This window comes from Mastigoproctus giganteus, chromosome 2 (genome assembly GCF_048544385.1).
Source record: "Mastigoproctus giganteus isolate SK-2022 chromosome 2, ASM4854438v1, whole genome shotgun sequence".
Taxonomy (NCBI): Eukaryota; Metazoa; Arthropoda; class Arachnida; order Uropygi; family Thelyphonidae; genus Mastigoproctus; species Mastigoproctus giganteus.
This window is the reverse complement of record NC_143576.1, coordinates 107046158-107071597: the sequence shown is the minus strand read 5'-3', so window position 1 is coordinate 107071597 and position 25440 is coordinate 107046158. Positions and strand designations below refer to the sequence as shown.

The following is a 25440-nucleotide window of genomic DNA, read 5'->3' as shown; positions in this document are numbered from 1 at the left end:
GGCCATTGGACCCATCCATATTATTAATAGCTGTTCTGTCTTTGATATAGCACCTGAAAGCTGTTTTGTGATCACTGTTGATCTTAAATGCATTGATCCTTTAAGGTGTTCTTTTATACGCGCACTGTCCTTTAAAATAGCATTCACTGTTGAAGAAATGATACCCAATTCTGTGCAATAGATGACAAACTTTGTCCTGCTTCGTACTTCTTAATAATTTTTATCTTCATTTCTAAATCAATTTTGTTTGGTTTCCTAGCACTGCCACCACTTGCACTTTCCATTGGTCCCTTTCCCTTCACCATTGTAATAAGTAAATAGGAATGAAGAGAAGATTCTGAAAATGTATGTTTTTTATATGATTGAAGATTTCAGTGAAGCGGAACTCATTTCACCATAATACCATAACGTAAAAACCCACAGAATACCAGTTATTGCTATTATCGCAAATGCAGTAAGATCGAGTTTACTACCTGTTTATAACTGATTACGCTAACAGAAAAGCCCAATAAACCGGAAAGTGCAAATTGTTTTTTATTGTTTTATGGTAGTGACATTACAACAAGAAGGAAAGTAGAAAGTTTCATAAGAAGATTAAAGAAAGTACACAGGAATTCTGATCAAAAGTTACTGCATGTAGGGATAGCGAAGGGAGCTTGCTGACTGAGAAAAAGGAGGTTCTGAAACAGTGGAAAAAGTATTTTGAGAGCATTTTGACAGGAGATAAGACTGAAACAAAACAGCTATTGTACTACACAGTAGAACTATGCATTGAAGACCCTGGTTTGGAATAAATTCGAAAAGTTAAGTGCTTAAAGAACTTTAAAGCACCAGGAACTGATGGAATAACTGCAGAGTTGCTCAAGAATGGTGGAGTGTCATTGTGGCCTGCAAGAGACTCTATAAGTGCAAGTTCCTTGATGAATTAATAAGCTTAAAATCATAGAACAACTTAAATGGTATTCCTGGAAAAAAACTGCTTAAGAATTTGGTATTGGCCAACAGACTGTCAGATATTTAAAAGCAAAAAGAATCTGGAAAGGCATTTGCTTTAAAATTCAATGTGGGGGGGGGGGGGATGAAAGCAGTGTATCAAATGGACAGACATTGAAAAAGCCAAGAGAAGTGTTGCTGGAAGAAGCTGTATTTCAGTGGTATTCACAGCAATGTTGAAGTGCCATTAAGCTGAAGGCAGCAGCAGAAAAGTTTGCAAAGAATTTGAAGTTGCATAATTTTAATTGCAGCTCAGGATGGCTGTGGCAATTTAGACAAAAGCACAATATCACTAATAATAGAAAAATTTGTGGTGATGTTGAAGGTGTTGAGCCATTTAGAAAAAAATTAAATGAAATAATAATACAATCAGGTCTTCGTTATTCTCAAATATATAATGCTGATGAAACAGGACTGTTTTGGCATGGTCTACCAGAAAATACACAAGCTTCTCGTACAGAGCAATCAACACTAGAGCTGAAAAAGCAAGAAGTTTTCAGCACTTATTTTTATGCCAGTGCAGATGGAACTCATTGGCTAGAGTCTGTTGTGGTCGGCAAGGCTAAGAATCCAAAGGCATTAAAAGATTGTATGTGCTTATTGCCTGATGTCTACTATAACTAGCAAAATGCTTAGTTCCTACAAGAAATTACAAAGAATTGGTTCTGTAACCATTTCATACTCGAAGTCAAGAGGTACCAGAAAGAAGTGTTGAAATTTTCAGATTACTAGATTAAAGCACTTCTAATCCTTGTCAATCCCCCATACACATCCAGATATTGAAAATATCTGGATGTGTATGGGGATGTCCGTAAGGATGGTAAAATAAAGTGTGTGGCTTTGCCACCAAACACAACTTCATCATTGTGGCCTGCAAGAGGCTCTTATAAGTGCAAGTTCCTTGATGAGGTGATGGTAGTTTGGAAGACAATGGATGAAGATAATGACAGAAGAGGAAGAAGAATGCCAGAAAATATCAAATCATACAGTATCAAGTCTGCTATCTTCAACTGGGCGACATTAAAAAGGAAACTGTTAGTGAATGGCTGGAAAAAAACTCTTGCAAAATACTGATGGCAATATTGACTTAAGGGATTAGAGCCAGAGAACTTTTAGACTGTGTTGGACTTTCAGATTGGCTTGAACTGGAAGAAGGAGATCCTGGATTTCAGCTTCTGACAGAGGAAGAAATTGCTGAAGAAATTACTATGGAAGAAGAATCAGATGATGAACTACAAGAATCTACAATTAAAAAGGAACTTCTTAGCTCCGTAAGAGATGGCATTGATACAAGTACATGTACAAGCTTAGTACAAATCAAAAACTGCAAGAGTATTATGAACACCTAAGAGCTCCGAGGGAGATCCTAAGTAAAGAGCAGCAGAGATCTGTTCAGACAAAACTTGACAGTTTATTCAAACCTGCATTATTACGTTCAAGTACAAGTGCAACTTCTGAGTCTTCTATTGATGGATAAATGTATTGTCTTTTTATAGTTCTTAAATAAAGGCTATACAGTGATATTTTTTTATTTATTTTCATCAGCACTACTTATATCATTAAATTTTCCATTTATTTGTGTGTGTTTTTTTTTTTTTTTTTTTTAGAGCTATCTTTTGCTTCATTAATCTGAATGACATCTTTTCCAATTATTCTGAATTAGTGAGGAGTTTACTGTACTTGTAAAATCTGCTTTGAATAAAAAACAAATTCATAAGATCTATGTATGAAATTATAAAAGCATTCTAAACAAATCTTTGGGTTTGTGAAATTCAATTAAAAAATAGTAATTTTGTTTGTTTTGAAACTTTCAAAAGAAGTCTTGAAGTGTAATTTCAAGACTTCAAACTTTGAAAACCAAAAGTTCCATGTTCAATGCACCAGTTAATTTCAGTGTCAAAAATGCAGATAAAAAAAATAATAAATAAAAATGCTGATGAAGATCATCAAATGACTTGTTGAATTGCAGTGTGATTGAGTTCTAAGAGAAAAGTTTAATAATGGCATTGATACAAGTATATATACATGTACAACCTTAGTACAAATCAAAAATTGCAGGAAATACTTTTATTAATTTTTTATTGATAAAAAATATTAATTTTTAAAAAGTTTTCTCAGCAGTGTAGACAGGCTGCAAGAGTAGCTCATGGTGTGTTGTCAATGATATACAGGAATTTTGCTATAGGAATACTGAATACTTAAACTTGCATTTGTTTTGCAATTGTTTTAACACGCACACAAATTACTATTTTAGCCTTTGTAGTAGTATAATAAATTTTTATAATTTGAGTTTTGAGGTGGGCAAAGACCTAGGAAGGCTTTTTACGAAATTTTTTTATGTAGTTGGGAAAACAAAAGTACGGCTAACATGTGGAATGATTTTGAAAATATGATGAATAGGTAGAACATATGGAACCTACACTCTGATGAGTACTAAGCAGCTATAGTTGAGAGGGGTTAAAACAATAATATAAAATACACTATTAGAGCATAAATAATTTTTTATTAATTTTTTAAGAAGTTTTCTCAGCAGTGCAGACAGGCTGCAAGAGTAGTTCATGGTGTCTTGTCAATGATGTACCAGGAATTTTGTTAGCAGGGGGATAAGGAGGTGATTATTTCCTTGTATAAGGCAATGGTCAGGCCACAACTTGAGTACTGCATACAGGTCTGGAGGCCTCATTTTAGGAAGGATATAGAACTGCTGAAGTACAGAGAGGGGGGGCAACGAGATTGGTGAGTGGAACAAAGGGTTGCTCTTTCCAAGAAAGACTTAAGTTCTGCAAATTGCAACATCTAGAGACTAGGCACCTGTGAGGTTATCTGATTGAGGTATATAAGGCCTTGAATGGTTTGATTAAGCTTAATGCTGATGGGATTCTTCCTCTTACTCAGATTATGCACTTGAGGAGTATAAATTCAAATTGAGGAAAGACAGTTGTAGAATGGATGTGTGGAAATTTGCCTTTAGCCAGTGGGTGGTTGAATGCTGCAACAAACGTCCATTGGTCATTTTATGTAAAATAAATTCAGGGAAGAACTGCTGGACAAATTTTTGGAGTGAATGAATGAGTGAAATGGGAAAGATTTTTTTTTTTTTTTTTTTTTTTTTGGCTGATGCTGTAAGCTTGCTTTCTTGCATCATGTGCCTCTGATAATGCTAATTAATTAATAAATAAATGGCTTTTTTATGAAGTGAAGTGAGTTAAGTAAAAATTGATGTATGAGGTTAAATGAATTAAAACTAACAGCTTAGAAAAGATTTTTTTTTTTTTTTTTTTTTTTTTTTATTATGTGAACCCCAAACACGAAAGGTATTAGAACCTATAGTACTTAGTACCGTGCTTGGATTGAAAGATAGAAAGAAAGAGAGAATATATAAATAAATTATCATAATGCAAGATATTAATGCATATCAAGAAGCCACAACATAATCATGGTTTTTGTATTTTGATTAGCCAGACACTTTAGTGTAAATTCAGCAAAATTTCTTACAGAATAATTTTATTTTTAAATTTGGTAACATTTTCTATTTTAAATTTTGTACATCTAAACTGAATGGCAGTATACTTAAACTTGCATTTGTTTTGCAATTATATTTGTTTATTGTTAATTTTATATACATATTTATTTATTTATTTATTGATAATTTATATATACATATTTAGTCATTGATAATATATATACACATATATTAATAAAACCATAAAAATAGCTGTATATGTATACGTGGTATATCCCAAACACATCTAACAGCAATGTAGCTCACGGGCACTGAGTTTTGACATCTATACCTTATACAGTGGGATTGTGATCATAACTCTTTCTACAAGCAAATGTTTTTCTTGTAGATAAAATGGTTATATTTAGTTTTTTTTTTTAAGAGTGGCTACCATTCTAAATAACTGATTTATTGCCTGTGTTATTCTTTTTAATATAACATTTATGGGAGTAAAAAGATTTTTCTTCAACATCAGAATTAAATCCAGAAAACATCCAGTGTTAATGCATATCAAAATTTCCCCTTTAGTATTTGTTATTTAGTTAGTTTCTTCTTCATACAAAGATCAAAATCCTTTAAAGATAAAACTTTATTGGTAGTCCACTCTTTCAGTTCTAGTCTTGAACTAGCATTAGGCTGTAATTATCTTTTAAAATGCATGAGAGTCAACTTGACATTCGAAGTAAAGCAATATTCAGAAATAAGGACAGTTCTACTTTAATTTCTGATCATTGTCAAGTATCTTACCTGGAAACTCATAACTAATTTGTTAATAAGAGTGATCACACAAAGTTCTTTAGCCACAAGGAATCTTTCATAATGTTTTTTGGTTTCCATTTACATTTGAAACACTTTATGAAACTTCCATGAGTTTGATTTAACCAAACTCTGATATGTTTCAAAATAAGGACAATTTCTTCACTATTCTGGGAAAATTCTTGAAAGATAAACTAAGCAGACATTCCATTTAATTTGCATGGGAACTTTAGCATCAAATCTTTCTGATTTTAATTAAAACTCAAATCGAACTCTGTTGTATACTGTTTGTGTATCACCCTGCCATATTTCTCTGTATCACTACTCCCCGGCAGTAACAACAAGTAGCAGTGGCTCAGTGACACACTCACTCACTCGCAGTCATAAAATGCAAGTGTGCAATACGTGTACAAATCTCACAAATAATAGCAAACTTTAGCTTTTAAACAAAAATAAAATTAACAATATGAAGGTTGGCATTTATATCACGATTAAACTAGATAATTAATATCTAGTTTAACAAAATGGTTACAAAGAGGTTACTATACTGTGGGTTAAATGTGCATTAATGCACAATTAACTTGCATTAAATGTGTATTAACAATTATCATTATTACGGACAAAAATGTGAGACGTTTGGTATGTAAGAGTTCATGGAATTCTTTTGACATTTAATGGCTGCTTTTTTTTTTTTTAAATGACCATTCATGTTCATTTTACATCAGTTCATCAAGCACAGTCATCACAATAGTGTGGGTCTTATTGCTACCTGTCTACAGTACACCTGTTTACCTGGAAACTCATAACTAATTTGTTAATAAGAGTGATCACACAAAGTTCTTTAGCCACAAGGAATCTTTCATAATGTTTTTTGGTTTCCATTTACATTTGAAACACTTTATGAAACTTCCATGAGTTTGATTTAACCAAACTCTGATATGTTTCAAAATAAGGACAATTTCTTCACTATTCTGGGAAAATTCTTGAAAGATAAACTAAGCAGACATTCCATTTAATTTGCATGGGAACTTTAGCATCAAATCTTTCTGATTTTAATTAAAACTCAAATCGAACTCTGTTGTATACTGTTTGTGTATCACCCTGCCATATTTCTCTGTATCACTACTCCCCGGCAGTAACAACAAGTAGCAGTGGCTCAGTGACACACTCACTCACTCGCAGTCATAAAATGCAAGTGTGCAATACGTGTACAAATCTCACAAATAATAGCAAACTTTAGCTTTTAAACAAAAATAAAATTAACAATATGAAGGTTGGCATTTATATCACGATTAAACTAGATAATTAATATCTAGTTTAACAAAATGGTTACAAAGAGGTTACTATACTGTGGGTTAAATGTGCATTAATGCACAATTAACTTGCATTAAATGTGTATTAACAATTATCATTATTACGGACAAAAATGTGAGACGTTTGGTATGTAAGAGTTCATGGAATTCTTTTGACATTTAATGGCTGCTTTTTTTTTTTTAAATGACCATTCATGTTCATTTTACATCAGTTCATCAAGCACAGTCATCACAATAGTGTGGGTCTTATTGCTACCTGTCTACAGTACTCAGAGACCACTTCTGATCACATTGAAACTCTAATCCCTTTCTTCCTCAAGCACACGACCTTGCATTAGGCTTGAATTGTCAAAATTTGCAAATGATGTCAAGATTGGTAGAGTAGTTAATGGTCAGAAGATGGCAGCTGCGTTGTAATGTAGCAGAATGCAAGGTAATGGTTTACACATAACTGGGATCCCCCAAGATTGGCACTAATAATGTCTGTCATTTAAGGAAATCAAAACCAGCAGTGATCCCACTTTGTTAGCCCAATATGAAGAGCAACCATTAATCACAACCCTCTGTTTCCTACCCTTCAGCCATCCTGTGATCCTTCTAAAGATTTTCCCTGTGATTTTTGCATGTTCCAGCTTATACAATAACCTGTTGTGTAGAACTGTGTCAACTGCTTTGCTTAAATCCAAGTAAATGCATGAGTGACTCTTAAGATAATCAGGTTGGTTAAACATGATTTTTCTCTTTATTAAATCATGTTTGGTTTCCTACAGAATTCTTTTTATATCTAAGTAATTCTGTACTGCACTCTCGATCTCAATTATAGGTGACTTTAATCTACCCCAGATTGATTGGAATAAGTGGAAGGAGAAACTCACGATGGGGGAAAAACTTTTTTAAATAAACTAGATGATTATTATTTGTACGAGGATGTACATTTAAGACACTATATATGGCATCTGTGAATTGGGCAAATGCCGAGGGATGGGGAATACATTGGAATTATAGATTACTTTTAAAGCAAAAATCACAGAAGCCATGAATGCATACCTTTAAGAAAATATTGCAGGTGGATGATGCTGAAATGGATGACTGCAGAGCTTGCTAGTCAAATTGAGCAGAAAAGGTTAGCATGGGACAGTTACAGAGCAATGAAAAGTACTGAAGCTTACAACAGGTACAAGTTGATCTGTAATAGTACCACAAATAAGGTCATGGAGGCCAAGGCTGTGTATGAGAAAGCATTCACTAAGAGAGCAAAGAATGGGGACAAGGAATTTTTCATATATATGAATACAAGGAAGAAAAAAGTGAATCAGGTTGGACCTTTGTGCACTGAGTGTAGGGAAGTCTTAGACAACCAAGCTGATGCTGCAGATGAATTGAACAGGTACTTTGCATCTGCCTTTACTGACGAAAGACCAAAAGGGGCTGTGCGATTGAGGCTGAATCATATGAAATTAGTGATGTCATAATTACAGATGATTGTTTATTAGAAAAACTTTTGAGCATAGTAGTAGTAGTGGCATGTGATGCAAGAAAGCAAGTGTTATGAGCTTATGCAGCATCAGCCAAAAAAAAAAAAAAATCACACCATTCCCTCCAAATGCCTGTCCAGTTCTTCCTTAAATTTATTCAACCTATCAACTTCCACAACGACAGATGGAAGTTTGTTCCAGCAATTAACTGCCCGCTGGCTAAAGGCAAATTTCCGCACATCTATTCTACATCTGTCTTTCTACATAAAGGTAAAAAGGCTCCCAGAGTTGATGGCATGTACCCTGTACTTTTGAGGGAGAATGCGAGGGAGTGTGAACTATTGTGGTTAATTATGAGAAAATCTTTGGACCCAGGGAGATTCCTTTGGTGTGGAGAAATGCAATGTATCGCCAAGACATAAAAGCGGTTTAAGAGTGAAGTTGGTAACTACAGATCAGTTAGTCTGACTTCAGTGGTAGGAAAAATCTTAGAGGCAGTAATTAAGAATGCAATTCAGGGACATTTAGATAGATATGGCATTCTGAAGGATACACAACATGGCTTTATTATGGGTAATTAATGTTTAATTAATAGGCTATTTTTACAGAGTTGCTCATGAGCTGCATTTAGGAAATAATTTCTATATAGTTTATTTGGATTTTAACAATGTATTTGATTCAGTCCCTCATGAGAGGTTATATAAGCTTCAACAAGTTGTGATTACTGATAGAATTCTAAGATGGATTACTGGGTGGCTGCAGGGCAGAAAGTGTGATTAATGGATATTCTTAAAATTGGTGTAGTCAATAGTGGGGAAGGATCGATTCTTGGACCACTGTTGTTTTTTATTTTCATAAATGACATTGATGAAGGAATAGAAAGTGTGATGTCAAAATTTGCAGATGATGTAAAGATTTGCAGAGTTGTTAATGATCGGTGCCAAGCAGCCCTCCTTTGGGATGACTTGAACAGATTTCAAAGATGATCAGAGAAGTGGCAGCTGTGTTTTTATGCTGCTAAATGCAAGGTCTTACACTTGGGGAATAGCAACTCACAGATAAATTTTACACTTGGTGGGATTGAATTAAAAGCAGTGGAGGAGGAAAGGAATCTGGGAGGTTACAATATGGGCAAATATGAAGTTTTCTGAGTGGTGTAAACAGGCAGCCAGGAAAGCCCATTGTGTCCTATTGATAATTTGAACGCTACTCTGTAGAGATATGGAGGTCATAATCACACCGTGTAAGACAATTGTAGGACCCCATTTGGAATACTGTGTTCAAGCATGGAGACCTCATCTGAAAAAAAGACATTGAGCTTCTTGAAAGGGACCAAAGGTGGCAACTCGAATGCCAGAGCAGCAGGACGACGACCATATGAGGCAAGACTCAGATTATGTGGGCTACAGAGCTTGGCAACCATGCACCTCTGAGGTGAACTGATATATGTTTATAAGGCTCTGAGAGGGATTAGTAAAATGAATAAAGGTGGAATTATAAAGAATTCCACTGTTATAAAGAATTCCAGAACTAGGAGTCATAAATTCAAATTACAGGGCTTGGTTTAGATTAGATTGTTGGAAGTTTTCTTTTAGACAGAGTCACTGATAGCTGGAACAAGTTGCCCTTGGGTTAGTGGAGGTTGCCAGTTTGAATAAATTCAAAAGTCAACTGGATACTTTTGAATAAACTAGTTTATATACAGTTTGAAAATACAAAAAATACAGTTTGAATAAGTTCAAAGGCGAACTGTGTGAGGAGGAGGAAAGCATATGATTTGTGTTTTTTTCATCTACTTGGTGGTTCTTTTTTTTTTTGTTTTTTTTTTTTTTTTTTTTTTGCCAGTGCAGCAAAAGCCTTCCTTGCACTATATGACAAATACTATTACTATCTCAGGCAGAGGAAGTAGGGTTCCCCTTACAAGTCATTCTGTATTTTTCAGCTTACACAACATGAAAAGCAGTATGTGAACATGCATAATACACATACAGATATGAGCAGAGAAATCCAGTGCTGTTAAAGTAATTTAAATTTGGCCAACGTTGCATTCATTGTCTATGATGGAACAATTTTTAACCTTTCTGCACCTGTTCTGTAACCAAATCTGACTTTAAACTTCCACTGTACTGTAATATACTGCCAATTTGATAAAAAAATTTTGTACATAAATATTTTGCTGCTCAGTAGTATATTTCATGTTGCTTTAAAAAATTTTTCTGTTATGGTGCATTACTAATGGGTAAAAAGCACTTGTCATGTCTTGTGCATTTAACAACGTTAAATGCATTAATGCCAACCCAGTAGTCAAAAATTATAGCCATATCCACAGGTTGCTGCATCTTTCCTTCATGATGTATACATACATTACAAATGGAGGGAGAGAAGGGAAATTTAGTTTGAATTGTCTTTTTCTGAGATGTCGCTGCTAAATATACATGAATATCCAGAGCTAGTTTTAATGAAAGGGGTCACTGTGCTAGATGATAAAACTTTATTTTTTCAGCAGAACTGGTGACATCACTATCATCATAGACTTCACACGTTTGTTTTCCTTGTTGATTCCCCTGAATTGTGTGGATTATTTCTCCAAAATCTATTAAATAATCATCAGTCTGGAGATTCTTAACTATTGTTAATTAATCCTTGCATTTCTGTCCAAAATTCTGAGCACACTTACAAAGTTCAAAGACCATTGCAGTCTACATTATTTACAATTTGCATTCTCCTTCTTTTCATAAAACCCACTCTTCACAAAGGAATTCCTCACAGTTACCATTATTTTCTTTTACAGAAGATAAACCAAAGCAGATCTTACGAAGTTGATTCAGCTTCTTTCATTTAAAGTGAAATATGACATAATACCCATTTCCAATAAGAAAAATAAATTAATTAAATTTTTAATCATCCTTTTATCCATTGGCCTGTACTAGTGTTATGTTTGGAGGCAGAAATATAACTTTATCATTATTCATTATGATGTTAGGGTGAGGGGTGAAAACTTGCATTATCCAAAAAAACCACAAAATTATTTTTTTTCTTCATCCCCTTTATTTTCTGATCAGAACTGCTCACTAGTTTTCTGTTAAATCGTGATTAATCCATACCAGGCTGATTAGTGTCAATGCCTCTGAAGCATTGATTATTTTTTCACCATTGTAATCACCAATGGTGGTTCACACTCTCTTTAACATGGCTTTGAGTGCTCAGAAATATTGACAGCTTTTTTCCTGGTGTGATTTTATAACTACCAGCCTTTATCTTTATATTTCCACATGAAATTTACTGCCACTTTCTAGCAGCTTATTGCTTTTTATTACCTGTTCACTTGTAGATACTGCTCCTGTCTCTGTATGGTAGAACTGGAAACCTGAGAACAACAATCTTTTTGCTCAGAGCCAAAAGCAGTAAATATGAACAATCTGTTCACTGAGCCAGCTGGGGTAGTATACTCTCAGCCAGTCTAGCAGATTGCATGATGACTATATACTGTCCTTGTCAACTGAAAAAAAAAAAAAAAAAAACCTTTCTTATACATTAGGGCCCACTCATATGGCGGGTTAGGTTCCAGACCCCAACTTAAAGGCAAAAATTGCCGAAAAGTTGAACATAGCTTTTTTTTTTCACTTGCGAATGCAAAAGCCTAATAACATGTTTACACTATCATATGCTGTAAACAGACTAAATTACCAACAATAAAATGGTGCCTGACGGCCTTCTTGGACTCTGCTGCTGAGTGCGTCATGCCAAAAAAGCGAAACAAGTGCCAAACATAATGAACGTGGATATAATTGAAAACTGCTGTATTAGCGGAACACCGAGAAACAGGGCCCTACTGTACAATAATGCACAGGAATTGTTATTCGCTTCCTTAAATGGTGAAATGACTGAAATCCAGAAATTTCCTTCTAAGAGATGGAAAGAGAAGAGACCCATTAAGGTCTCTTCTCTTTCCATACTTAACACCTCAAACTTGAACTCCATAAGGTAATATAAGCAAAAAAGAATTGGAGATGAAACACTTGTTTTCCTTTTTAATTATTCTATTTTTCTGTTATGAATTCTTGCATTTATTCTGTTCCCTTCAATGACAGGCTTGGGTTGCTTACAGCATGACAGAAAAATAAATTGCAGATAAGTTCTTTATCTAATTGTTTCAGTACTTGGTGTTGAAATAAAAAGCCTGCTCCTTTGCTTCAGGCAAACACAGCCTGTCACTAGGGATAATCCTCACATATAAATTCACTGCATATTTAATGAGAAATTTTTCTTCTACACTGCTTGGCTGTTTGTTCAGACCGTGTTACCCCAGGGGCTCACATCTGGTGAGTATGGGCTTGGCACACCCAGGGCCCTGAGCTGGATATCATCATTCTTCTATTTCTTGGTGATTCCCTTCTACTTTTGACACTCTTCTCTCTCAGGGTAACTCGAGAATTTTTTTTGGCTGGTGTAGTATAAGTCTCAGGCTTCCTTGCACCATATAGCTAATTATAATAATAATAATAATTCACCATTTGAAACAAAGTTGCTAATTTAGGCCACTCGCTATCTGATGAGCATCCAATAAGAAAGCAGCTGTCACTGTGGCACCTTTTAGTTTTTAATGAATAGTGGATTGTACTATTTTAGTGATGTTATTCAGTTAACACTATGTTAGAAATTTTGTATCAACTCCTGGATAACAGTGTCATTTCTAAAATTGAATATATCAAAAATTAGCAAAACAGAAAAATAGAACATAATTTATTATCAGATTAACTCTGCAAAAAAACACAAAGAAAAATCAGTTAAGTAAAAAAAATTACTTAAAATGTTAATAAAATTGTGATGAAATTTCAATAATGTAGTGTTGTATTTCCTGTGGAACTAAACTTATTACATACTGTATGTGTATATTCTTTCCTAGATACCTTAGCATCTGCAGATGATGCTGAAGATAAAAAGAAAGAACTGTATCAAGGAGAGTTTGAATTAGGCCATTCTAGAAATCCCAGTGAACAGTCACGCCTCTCAGGTTATAGTAGTCTACATTCACATTCACGTCAAGGCAGCTTTGAGAGTGGTCATGTTAGGTACGTTTATTCATAATATAAACTGGAATACACTTTTTCACATGAATATTTGTAGTTGGGGTGTGCTCTGAGCTCTTTCTGATTTCTTTACAATTTTTTTTATAAGTAGCTAAGTCCAGTTCAAGAGAGTAAAAGATAATGAAGAATAGATAAGAATAATTGAATATTATTGTTTTCAATTTTTAAGTGATGAATAGAGACTTTATTACACAGAATCATAAGGATTATTAATTAACATTAAAGTATCATTAAATGATTTTTTTCAACTGTTTGCTATATATTTTGTGCTATCTATTTAAAATGAAGTATAAATGCTTCAGATATTGCTAGTTTTTGGTGAGAAAGAAGTTAGAAAAAGGTTAGAGTGTGGCTCTAATGTTTTCCTAGGTTAATAAAACTAGAATATATTCAGAGAAAAAATCTAAATACGAATATATTTGAATACATGGATTTTTCTGCAAGAAGAAAAATTCTAATTTTTTATTTATTTTCCTATCTTATTTTTGGCCTTTCCTCTTGAGGATATTAGATTTTAAAAATTTTATCTATTGTGAGGGTTAATGGATTATACATCTCCTGTACACCAAATAAAACAGTGAAAGGAGTGTGAAGGTGGAGTTCAGTTTCTAGTCCTTAAAGATTTAAAAAACATTTTGGAATTCAATAGTACATCACCAAGGATGTAAAGTCTAATACTCAGGATTTCTAAGAGGTACAAACTAAAGGTTATAATGATTTATGCACCAACACGAGCCATGATGATGAAGAGGTTGAAGAAATGTACACCGAAATTGAGTCTTCTAGACGAGCAGAAAATCCACTACGCTATTATTATGGGGGACTTCAATGCTAAGGTTGGAAAAAGACAAAACATTGCAGAAAGGGGAACTATAGGAAATGTTGGAATTGGTGAAAGAAATAAAAGTGGTGAAAGACGTGGAATTTGCAGAATCTCAAGGATTATCAGTAATGAATACTTTTTTCAAGAAACTTGGTCCTGAGCAGTCTGCAGAACAAGTTTGAGCTTCTGCAGACTGCTCAGGACCAAGATATTGACGAGGAATATTACAACTTTTTGAAAGTGATAAAGCCCAAGAAACCTATAGGGAAAAAGAAATCCAAAGAAGAAAAAATTAGTCAAGAAACACTTTTTATGATGAACCAAAGGCGAAAAATGAAGAGCAAGATAAATACTGACAAGGATAAAATTGAAAGACTCAGAGAGAACATAAGACGATTTAACACAAGAAAAGTAGAACAAATATTAAGGGAAAACAAAGGATTTAAATCAGCAGCCATGAGCAGTGATACAGAAAGACAAATGATACTGAAACTGAAGAATAGCGATGGTGTACTTATAAACAGCAGAGAAGGCATAATTCAAATAGCAGAAGACTACTACAGAGAATTATACAAGGAGCAAGGGAATGATGCCAGCAGCGGGGAAGATGGATTGGAAATTATTAACACATACGACATACGTGATATTCTTCCTGATGAGGTAGAACATGCATTGAAGAAGATGAAGAATCAGAAAGCCCCGGGGGAAGATGAAGTTACTGTAGAGTTGTTAAAATTGGGAGGAAGAGACATAACACAAAAACTGGCAAGGCTCTTCACAAAGTGCATTATAAAAGGTGTGACGCCTAAGCAGTGGAATAATGCAATCATAGTTTTGCTGCATAAGAAAGGAGATAAATCAGAAATTGGAAATTATAGACCAATTAGCTTCTTATCCCACATCTACAAGTTGTTCACAAGGGTCATTACTAACAGATTAGAAAGAATACTTGATGAGAATCAACCGAAAGAGCAAGCTGGCTTTAGGATAGGATTCTCAACTATGGATCACCTTCACATAATATAAAAAATAAATAAATAAATAAATAAATCACAGCTAATGGAGAAAGCAAATAAATATAAAACACCATTATGTCTGTCATTTGTGGATTATTAGCATTAGCATTAGTAGAGGCATTTGATGCAAGAAAGCAAGCTTATGCAGCATCAGCCAAAAAAAAAAAAAAAAAAAACCCACTTCCACTTCACCCCTCTGTTCGTTCAAAATACCTGTCCAGCTGAGCCTTAAACTTATTTAGGCTATCAACCTCCACCACAAGGGATGGAAGTCTGTTCCACCAACCAACCACCCGCTGGCTAAAGGCAAATTTCCGCACGTCTATCCTACATCTGTCTTTCCTCAATTTGAATTTATGCCCTCTCAGGTGGTTTTTCTGAGCTAGAGGAAGAATCCCATCAGCATTGAGCATGCTTAAACCATTCAAGGCTTTATACACCTCTATCAGATCACCTCGCTGGTGCCTAGTCTCCAGACACTGTAATTTGCAAAACTTAAGCCTTTCTTCGTAAGAGCACCCCTTTGTTCCATTCACTAATCTTGTTGCCCTTCTCTGTACTCGTTCCAGCAGCTCTACATCCTTCTTGAAATGAGGCCTCCAGAACTGTATACAGTACTCTAGGTGTGGCCTGACCATCGCCTTATACAATGGAATAATCACCTCCTTATCCCTGCTGGAAAAATTCCTGTATATCATTGACAATACTCCATGAGCTACTCTTGCAGCCCTTCTGCACTGCTCAGAGAACTTCATATCTGCCTGCACAACCACCCCCAAGTCCCTTTCATTCTCTACCACTGTCAGTGTAGTACCACAGAGTTGATACGTTGCTCTGGGGTTGCTGTTTCCCATGTGTAGTACTTTACATTTATCAATGTTAAACTTCATTTGCCACCTCTCAGCCCATCTGCTCAACCTTTCCAGATCCTGTTGCAGCAGCATAGTGTCAGTAGTGTCCTTGACAACCCTGCCAACCTTTGTATCGTCTGCAAACTTGGACATTAAGCCCGATATACCATCATCAATATCATTTATAAATACAGAAAACAATAATGGACCCAACACTGAGCCCTGAGGGACTCCACTAATAACATCAGTCCACGATGAGCAGTGTCCATTGATTACCACTCTCTGTCTTCTCCCCCTCAACCACCCCTTTATCCATAGCAGCAATTTGCCTCCAATGTCACACTGCTCCAATTTGTGTAGCAGTCTTCCATGTGCAACAGTATCAAAAGCCTTTCTAAGATCCAAGTATATAATATCAAAGTTATTCCCTGCATCCAGTTCTTTTGTGACTGCATCATAGTATCCAATCAAGTTGGTCAGGCAAGACTTCCCCTTAACAAAACCATGCTGTGTCTGAGCTATAACTGAAGTCTTGTCTAAATGATCCTGCAGTGCTTCTTTAACCAGTGCCTCCATTAATTTTCCTGGAACAGAAGTTAAGCTCACAGGTCTATAATTACTTGTGTCAGCCTTTGATCCTCCTTTGTGAATTGGGGTCACATTTGCACATTTCCCCCCTCGACGTGGGCACCTGTACGTGGTGAGGGGACCTCCCAGTGACGCTGCTGGACTTCCAGACTAGCGTCGCTGGGATCCAACGCCCACAGCCTAGGTTCCGGGCTTACATCAATGGAATCCGGCGTGTTTGCCGTGCGCTGCGACCCGTGGAAATTCGGAAAGGGGGATCCTGGTGGTTGAGGGGCCCAGCTTCAATACACCACTTTGGCCCCTGCTTCGACAAGACGGGTGGTCCTGGAAGGCCCGGCTAGGATCAATCGGCTAGTAGGTTCGCCTGCGAGGGTCAACCGTGTCAATGCCACGCCCCTACCCTCATGGTCCGAGGGACAGGATTCAAGCTGGCGGCGGTGCGGGTATAGTGTCTGGGTAGCCCTGGCGTCCCACTCCCGAGCGCATTTATTGCATGCCGGGTAGTGGGCGTCCCTTTGGGCTCCGTGGTGGGTGGGGAGCCCGGGCACTGAACAACTAAATAAACTTCATGAATCCTGATAAACTTACTTCTTCAGGGGCCCCAACCTGGTCCCTATCTGAAAAATTAGACGGAGAGGCAGATAATATTATTGCAACAAAGAGGCAGCGAACGGAAACACCATCATCAGGGCCTGTCCCAAGATTTCTTATTATGCATTCTACCACTGAAAAACCGATTGGTAAAATGTCGCCCTTTTTTATTCAGAAAGGGTTAGATGGGTTAGTAGGTTCTCCCAAATCAGTTAAGAGGCTCCGCTCTGGAGACCTCTTAATTGAAACTAAAAATGACAGGCAATCCGAACATCTACTCCGAGTAACATCAATCGGAGGAATCCCTATAACAGTGACACCACACAGAACACTCAATTATTCTAGAGGTGTCATTTCGGAGTGGGACCTTCTTGACGTATACGAGGAGGAAATCTGCTCCGAATTAAAACCACAGGGAGTCATTGTCGTCAAGAGAATCACTGCGCGAAGGGATGGAAAAATTGTTAAAACCAGGAGCGTTATCTTGACTTTTAACACTCCTAAACCTCCTGACGAGATTAAAGCTGGATACATCAACTGTTCAGTGCGTCCATACGTTCCCAACCCTTTACGGTGCTTTAAGTGCCAGAAGTATGGACATTCTGAAATGGCCTGCCGTGGAGTCCTTGCATGCGCTCGATGCGGTGCAAAGGACCACGAAACAACAGCATGTTCAGCCACAAAACCCACCTGTATTAACTGTGAAGGCGAACACCTGGCCTATTCACGAGCATGCCAGAGGTGGAAAGAAGAAAAAGAGATTCAACGGCTGAAGGCAGAGCTTAACATATCATACCAGGAGGCAAGGAAATCGGTCAAACCCCTGAATATCAACAGACCTACCTACGCCCAGAAGGTAGCAGGAAGATGTTCCGTCGGAACTCAGACGGACATGACCATTCCTCCAAAGGAGTCTTTCACTCCCATCGCGCGGTATCTATTAAGTTCTCAAAAACCTGCACAAAAGGACCAATCAGCTGCCACTCCTATATCGGTACCTCCTAATGCTCCACAAGTTCCAAAGGTAACTGCGAAAGAAAAGAATAAAAAAGGGGAAGTCCCCCCTAGTACCCAAGAAACGATGGATGTAGAGCAGAAGGAGGTACCCGAAGAGTCAGTCTTGGAACTCTTCGCGGAGGAGGAAATGGACACGGGACAGCGTCCATTCTTCCCCAAAAAGGACAAATCCAAGACTGATAAAAGTAAGCCCTCAGCACCTCGGAAGCCGCCTGATGGACCCACCAAGCCAAAATAATGGCTAAATTCCTACAATGGAATTGTCGTGGATTCCGGCGAAATATAGATGACATCAAGGCCCTCCTGCAAAAGCACGAGCCAGTTTGCTTTTGCTTGCAGGAGACATACCTAAAGGCAAATGACGATCCCACGATGCATAACACCACAATTTTTCGTAAGGATAGAATTGCGGAGGGTTCTGTGCATGGGGGAGTGGCTATCCTTGTGGGTAACCAGACCCCAGTGCAGCCCTTGCCAATTACAACTAGCATAGAAGCCGTCGCAATTCGCCTTACGGTGGGATTTTTATTAACCGTCTGCTCTATCTATTTGCCGCCTGGAACTGACATCTCCCAGGCAGACCTTGATGATCTTCTATCGCAGCTGCCTCCCCCTTTCTTACTTCTCGGGGATTTTAACGGACATAACACCCTGTGGGGTAGTGCTAACATCAATGGAAGGGGACGAGTCATTGAGCGTATGCTCAATGACAATGACCTTTCCCTTCTAAATACTGGAAGAAACACCTTTTTCCACATGCCTACCCATACCTTTTCTGCCATTGATCTCTCTATCTGCTCCCCTTCTCTACTCCCTTCACTCACTTGGGAAGTGGTGGAGAATCCATACGGAAGCGATCACTTCCCCGTGATAACCTTGTTACACAGTGGGAGACCATGTCTTCCTTTCAGGTTACCACGGTGGAAGATTGATCAGGCTGACTGGACTGCCTTCCAACATCAGGCAAATTTTGATCTTTGCACAGTCAGTCAAGAGCCGATCAATGACGCAGTAAAGTACATCACAGAAATCATCGTCCAAGCAGCTGCCAATGCTGTCCCAAAAACATCAGCCCGGTTTCCACCATTTCCCAAACCTTGGTGGAATTCAGAATGCACAGCAGCAAAAGAGGCTCAAAACAAAGCGTGGGGGATATTTCGCCGATATCCTACCACGAACAACCTTATAGCCTTCAAACGTGCACGAGCCAAAGCACGCTACATCCGTCGTCAGAGTCAAAAGGAATCGTGGATCCATTTTACATCATCTATTAACCAGTCTACCAACTCTAAGGTAGTCTGGGATAAAATCCGGAAAATGAAGGGGAAATATACATCCCACCCTTCTTCAATCCTAGATTATAATGGATGCGCTATTGCAGATCCAACTGCAATAGCTAATTCTCTTGGGGAAACATTCTCTAACATCTCTGCAACATCTTCGTATTCCCCAGAGTTCCTGGTCCTGAAATATAAAATCGAAAAACAGGCACTCAGCTTTAAATCTAAAAGCATTTATCCCTACAACGGGGATTTCACTATTCAGGAACTGGAAAGAGCCCTCGCTCTTTCCAAAGCAAGTGCCGTTGGGCCAGATGGCATCCATTATGAAATGATTAAACATCTATCACCAAAATCTATGGATTGTCTGCTCCTTCTGTATAACAGAATCTTTACTGAAGGGCAGTTTCCGGATTCCTGGCGAAAGGCAATCGTTCTTGCCTTCCCTAAGCCAGGAAAGGATCCAAAAGTCACCACCAACTATCGTCCTATTGCTCTGACTAGCTGTCTGTGCAAAATCCTGGAGAGAATGGTTAATTCTCGCTTAATATGGTATCTCGAGGCAAATGACCTTCTCTCCAATATCCAGTGCGGCTTCCGAAGGAACCGGTCCACTTTGGACCATCTTATTAGATTGGAAGCATCCATCCGGGATGCTTTCCTAAAACGCGAACACTTGGTGTCGGTGTTCTTTGACTTGGAAAAAGCGTATGACACAACTTGGAGATTTGGCATTTTAAAAGATTTACATAACCTAGGCCTTAGAGGGCATCTCCCCTTTTTTATTCAAAACTTTCTCGCCAAACGATCGTTCCAAGTTCGTGTGGGATCCTCACTCTCTCGCTCCTTTAACCAAGAGGAGGGAGTACCACAAGGATCAGTATTAAGTGTCACGCTTTTTGCCATAAAAATAAATTCCATCACAGAACAACTTCCTCCAACTGTAAACAGTGCCCTCTATGTTGATGACTTTAGCATTTTTTGCCAGTCTTGCAACATGAGGGTTATTGAAAGACAACTGCAGAAAGCCATCGATAGTCTAAATTCCTGGGCACTTGCTAATGGCTTCAGGTTCTCGCCGGAGAAGACCGTTTGCGTACACTTTTGTCGCAAGCGTAATCTTCATCCTGAACCTGAATTAAGGCTCGGACAAAATGCAATTCCAGTAGCAGCGAACACAAAATTCTTGGGACTCATATTCGATAAAAAACTAACTTTTTTGGATCACATTCGTCAACTCTGCACCAAGTGCACACGTGGACTTAATATTCTCCGCTCGCTCTCCTCTACATCTTGGGGAGCAGACCGATGTACCATTCTTCGGCTTTACCGTGCACTAGTGCGATCCAAACTAGATTATGGGTCCCAGGTATATTCCTCAGCCCGAGACAGTGTCCTGCGGTGGCTGGACCCCGTCCATCATCAGGCTATACGCATCGCTACTGGAGCATTTCGAACATCTCCAGTCCAGAGCTTATACGTCGAAGCAAACGAACCACCGTTATCACTTCGACGTAAGCAGTTGTCTCTAAAATACGCCTTAAAACTGAAATCCCTGCCAGACCATCCTACGTGGCCATTCGTTTTTGAGCCACGGTGGGAAAATTTATACAATACTCGAAAGACTGCCAATCGTCCTTTTGGTATTCGTTTCCAAGAGCTACTCAAAGAACTTAATATCAAGGTAGACAAGGTTGCCCAAACATCAAAGCAACCCTTTCCACCCTGGCATGCTCGTGTCCCGGCATGCGACTTGTCGCTTAAAAACTGGGGAAAGTCGGACACTCCATCATGTGTCTACCTGCAGCTTCATTCAGCACACCGAACTGAATATTCTGACTTCGCGCCAGTCTACACAGACGGTTCGAAGTCGGAATCATATGTGGGATCTGCTGCTGTCTTTACAGACAGCACTATATCAGAGCAGATTCCCTCTGAATGCAGCATATTTACTGCAGAGCTGCACGCAATTGAGTTAGCCTTGGATCAAATTAGTAAATGCCAATACCAACGGTTCATCTTATATTCCGACTCTCTTAGCATGTTACAGGCTTTAATATCTGTGAGATATAATCCTCATCTAGTTCTGTCTAGCATCCAGCAGAAGATTCACGTTCTCCATGAACGCGAATATGACATCCGCTTCTGCTGGATTCCCAGCCACATTGGGATTAGGGGAAATGATTTGGCTGACGCCGCAGCCAAATCAGCAGTTCCCAATAATAACCGCTGCCTGTTAGTCCCCTATACAGACTACAGGCAAATAGTACATCAAAAGATACATTCCCAATGGCAGGATTCGTGGAATAGACAGACTGCGAATAAATTATATCGTATAAAGCCTGTAATTGAACCGTGGCAGTCTAGTCTGCGCAGGAATCGTAAGGAGGAAGTTGTTCTAGCTCGTCTCCGCATAGGACACAGTCATCTTACACATTCTTTTCTGCTGAGGGCAGGTGACTGTCCTATGTGCGAGAACTGTGACACCATTTTATCTATTTATCACATTTTAACCGTATGTCCATGTTTTACCCCTGAACGTGATTTTTATTTTACTGCTTTTAGTCGTCTGGCTGAGCCTTATACACTCAGCCAGATTTTATCCGACAATGACCACGTGTCTGCTGTTTTTAGCTTTTTAAAATCAATAAACGTTTTTGCTTATATATAAAATTTACATTTTATTGTGATTTTCTGTTTTTTATACATTTGTTAAATTTTTTGACATAGTGACCTAACTAATTAGGTCACTGAAAGTTTACTCTTTTATACATGACCTGGTCTTGGCGCATTATAGCCCAAGTTGCTTATGCGCCAATAAAACCCAAATCAAATCAAATCAAATCAAATTGCACATTTCCAGTCTATGGGTACCTCCCCTGAGTCCAAGGAAGCTCTCATAATTATGGCTAAGGGTTTGCTTACTTCCTTTGCTGCCTCCTTTAATATAACTAGATAGATCCCATCCACCCAGGGTGCCTTTCTTGTGTTTATCTTCAACAGTTTCTCCTCCACTTTACTCCCAGTTATTTCAAGATTCTGTAGCTTACTGCTAGAGTTGAATACACCTCTGGCATTCCCCTCGCTGAATAACTCCTCATGTGTGAATGTCGATGCAAAATATTCATTTAGTTTGTTAGCTACCTGAGCAGGATCATCAACACTTGACCCATCAATATCAAGTGGACCAATCTGATTCACCCCCTTCCTTCTAGAGTTTACATAAGTAAAGAACTCTTTGCTGTTTTTCTTTGCATCCCTTGCCAAGGATTTCTCGTAATCTGCCTTCGCCTGCCTAACCTCCTTTGTAACTTGGTTGCATATCAACTTGTATCTATCATAGGCTTCTGTGTCATGTGTTAATTTGTATGTATCCCATGCATTTTTCTTCTCTGCCATATGCCTCATTAGTTCATCCGACATCCATTTTGGCCTAAACCTTGAACAATATTTCTTAGTTGGTATGTAAAGCCTAGTAGCTTCCAAGATAAGTTCTTTGAATGCTTCCCATTTTGAATTTGCTGCTGGTAACATCATCAGTTGGTCCCACTGTATAGAATTTAAATACTGTCTCAGTCCATCATAGTCGCCTTTACGGAAGCAATAACCCTTCCCTTTACCCCTAATGGTAGTTACCTCTTTGAGTAAATCCCACTTCAGCACACTGTGATCACTGCCACCTAGTGGTTCATTTATCTGCAGATTCTTAATGCATGAAGAATCACTGCTGATAATCAAATCAAGGGTATTACTCCCTCTAGTTGCCTCCCGAACATGCTGATGTAGAAAACAATCATCCAATAAATCCACAAAAGTCCTGCTAGTGTGTGAGTAACCAGCCCCCAAATTCCAGTCAATATCTGGGAAATTAAAATCTCCCATTATAAGACACTCTGATTTACTGGCCCACTCTATTTCCCTGTACAGTTCCTTATTATACTCATCAGAGTCATTAGGCCTATAGCACACTCCTACTCTCAATTTTGATCTCCCAATGTTTATGTCACACCAAACTGACTCCACACTGCACTGTCCAGCGATGTCGACTTGCTTCACTTCCTTGGTTTTTATGTGTTTCTTAACTAATAACATAACCCCTCCTCCCTTCCTATCCTGTCTATCCTTTCTGTAGACGTTGTACTCCCCAAATTGCAGTTCTGCTTCCCTTATATCTGTGTGACACCACGTCTCTGATATCCCAACAATATCTGCCTTCGATGTTTTGAGCAATACCTCAAATTCATCAAATTTATTTACTAAACTCCTAGCATTGGTGTACACGCAAGTATACCTGCACCTGTTTCTATTCTTAGCTACCCTAACACAACCCATGTGTTTACTTGTACCGCAATGACTCCCAGCAGTCTCTGAAATACCATGCATCTTGTTTTTCAGGCTTCTGCTCATTCTAATAGAAGCAGTGCAAGAATCTCTTTCACCTCTGCCAGTGGCTACTGTCAATCTATTGGTCTTTGTCTCCCCCCAAGCTAGCAGTTTTCCGACCCACCTAACACTGCCTCGATAGCATCAGCAAATATTCTTGCACCCTTTCTATTTAAGTGTATCCCATCCCTGTAGAAGCAATCTCTCCTGTTAACAAGTACAGTCCAGGCTGAAAAAAATTCTACCCCTTGAGCCTTGCACAATCTTTCCAGGACCGAATTGATCGACAAGGCTCTCATCATATACTCCCTCCTATCGTGTCTGGGCAGAATTGCAGAAACTTTCAAATTCAATTTAATTTCAAATTCAATTTCAAATTCAATTATGAAAAGGCATTTGACTCCATACAGCATAAGGCAATGTTTCAGGCACTGGAAAGACAAGGCATAGATACCCCACATATTATGATTTTGAAGAAAATATATGAGAGTGCTACCTCCTTTATTAGACTAGACAAAGACAGTAGGAAATTTAAAATCGAGAAAGGAGTTCAACAAGGAGACACAATATCTCCGAAGCTGTTTACTGCTGCCCTTGAGGAAGCTTTCAGAAGATTAGAGTGGTCGCAGAAAGGAGTCAATGTGAACGGAGAGTACCTAAGCCATTTACGATTTGCAGATGACATTGTGGTTATAAACCACGATCCCAAAGAATTAGAGGAAAATCTTAATTAGTTATGCACAGTTAGTAAGGATTTTGGACTAAAGATGAATATGGCTAAAACAAAAGTAATGATGAACAAGTAATCAAGAAATAATGATTTGAAGGAGCAGTAATTGAAAAGGTGGAGTCATATACTTATCTGGGACAAGTTATTAGCTGTAATAATGATAAATGGCTGGAATTAAAGTGAAGAATAAATTTTGGATGGATAGCATTCAGGAAATATAGTCGCATACTGAAGAGCAATATCCCAGTTTGTCTGAAACGTAAAATAATGAACCAATGTATACTCCCCACCATGACTTATGGAAATGAAACTTGGGCACTCACCAAAAGAACAGAGTGCAGTAGCTACACGACTGAATTATATGCCATAAAGCTTGCATTGTAAAATGTCTTCCGTATGTTTGACGGAAAGAGCATAATGTACACAGACTCGCAAAGTTCCATATTAGCATTGCAAAACAATTCCCCGCCTACTCACCCGTTATTAAAGCTCATCAAAACACAGTTGATACGTCTTAGAGAGCATCGGCAAAAGGTTATCTTCTGCTGGATCCCAGGCCATACTGGAATACCAGGAAATGAAATTGCAGATGATGCTGCCAAAAATCCATCCAGCTCAGTCCCAATGAATTCCCTAGTACCGGTCACAGATTATAAAATGAATATACAAAGAATATGTAAAGATCAATGGATGCTTCAGTGGCAAACGCAATTTCATAATAAAATAATCCAAATAAAACCTTTACCAAAATTATGGGCATCTAGCTCCATAGCAAACAGACAAGAAGAAGTAATTCTAACCAGAGCCAGAATCAGCCATACTCATTTAACCCATCTGTTTCTATTGTCAGGAAATTATCCTCCCAGTGTAGTCATTGTCATACACTACTCACAGTCAAACACATACTTCTGGACTATACTCTATATAATAATGCTCGACTAATGTCTTTCAGTTCTCTGTCAAATTTAAAGGAACCTTTGTCACTTAGCCATATCATAGGTGAAAATTCAAATCTCGCAGAATTCTTTTCCT

General features: G+C 38.0%; 1 protein-coding gene across 1 annotated transcript in view; it reads left to right on the top strand.

Annotated features, from left to right (window-relative positions):
• Window positions 1–25440, top strand: part of LOC150089484 (EEIG family member 2) — a 140105-nt gene that overhangs the window by 67173 nt on the left and 47492 nt on the right. The window contains exon 5 of the mRNA XM_090368617.1: window positions 12946–13111. Within this exon, the coding sequence (XP_090224743.1) occupies window positions 12946–13111 (166 nt within the window). The remainder of the gene's footprint in view (window positions 1–12945; window positions 13112–25440) is intronic.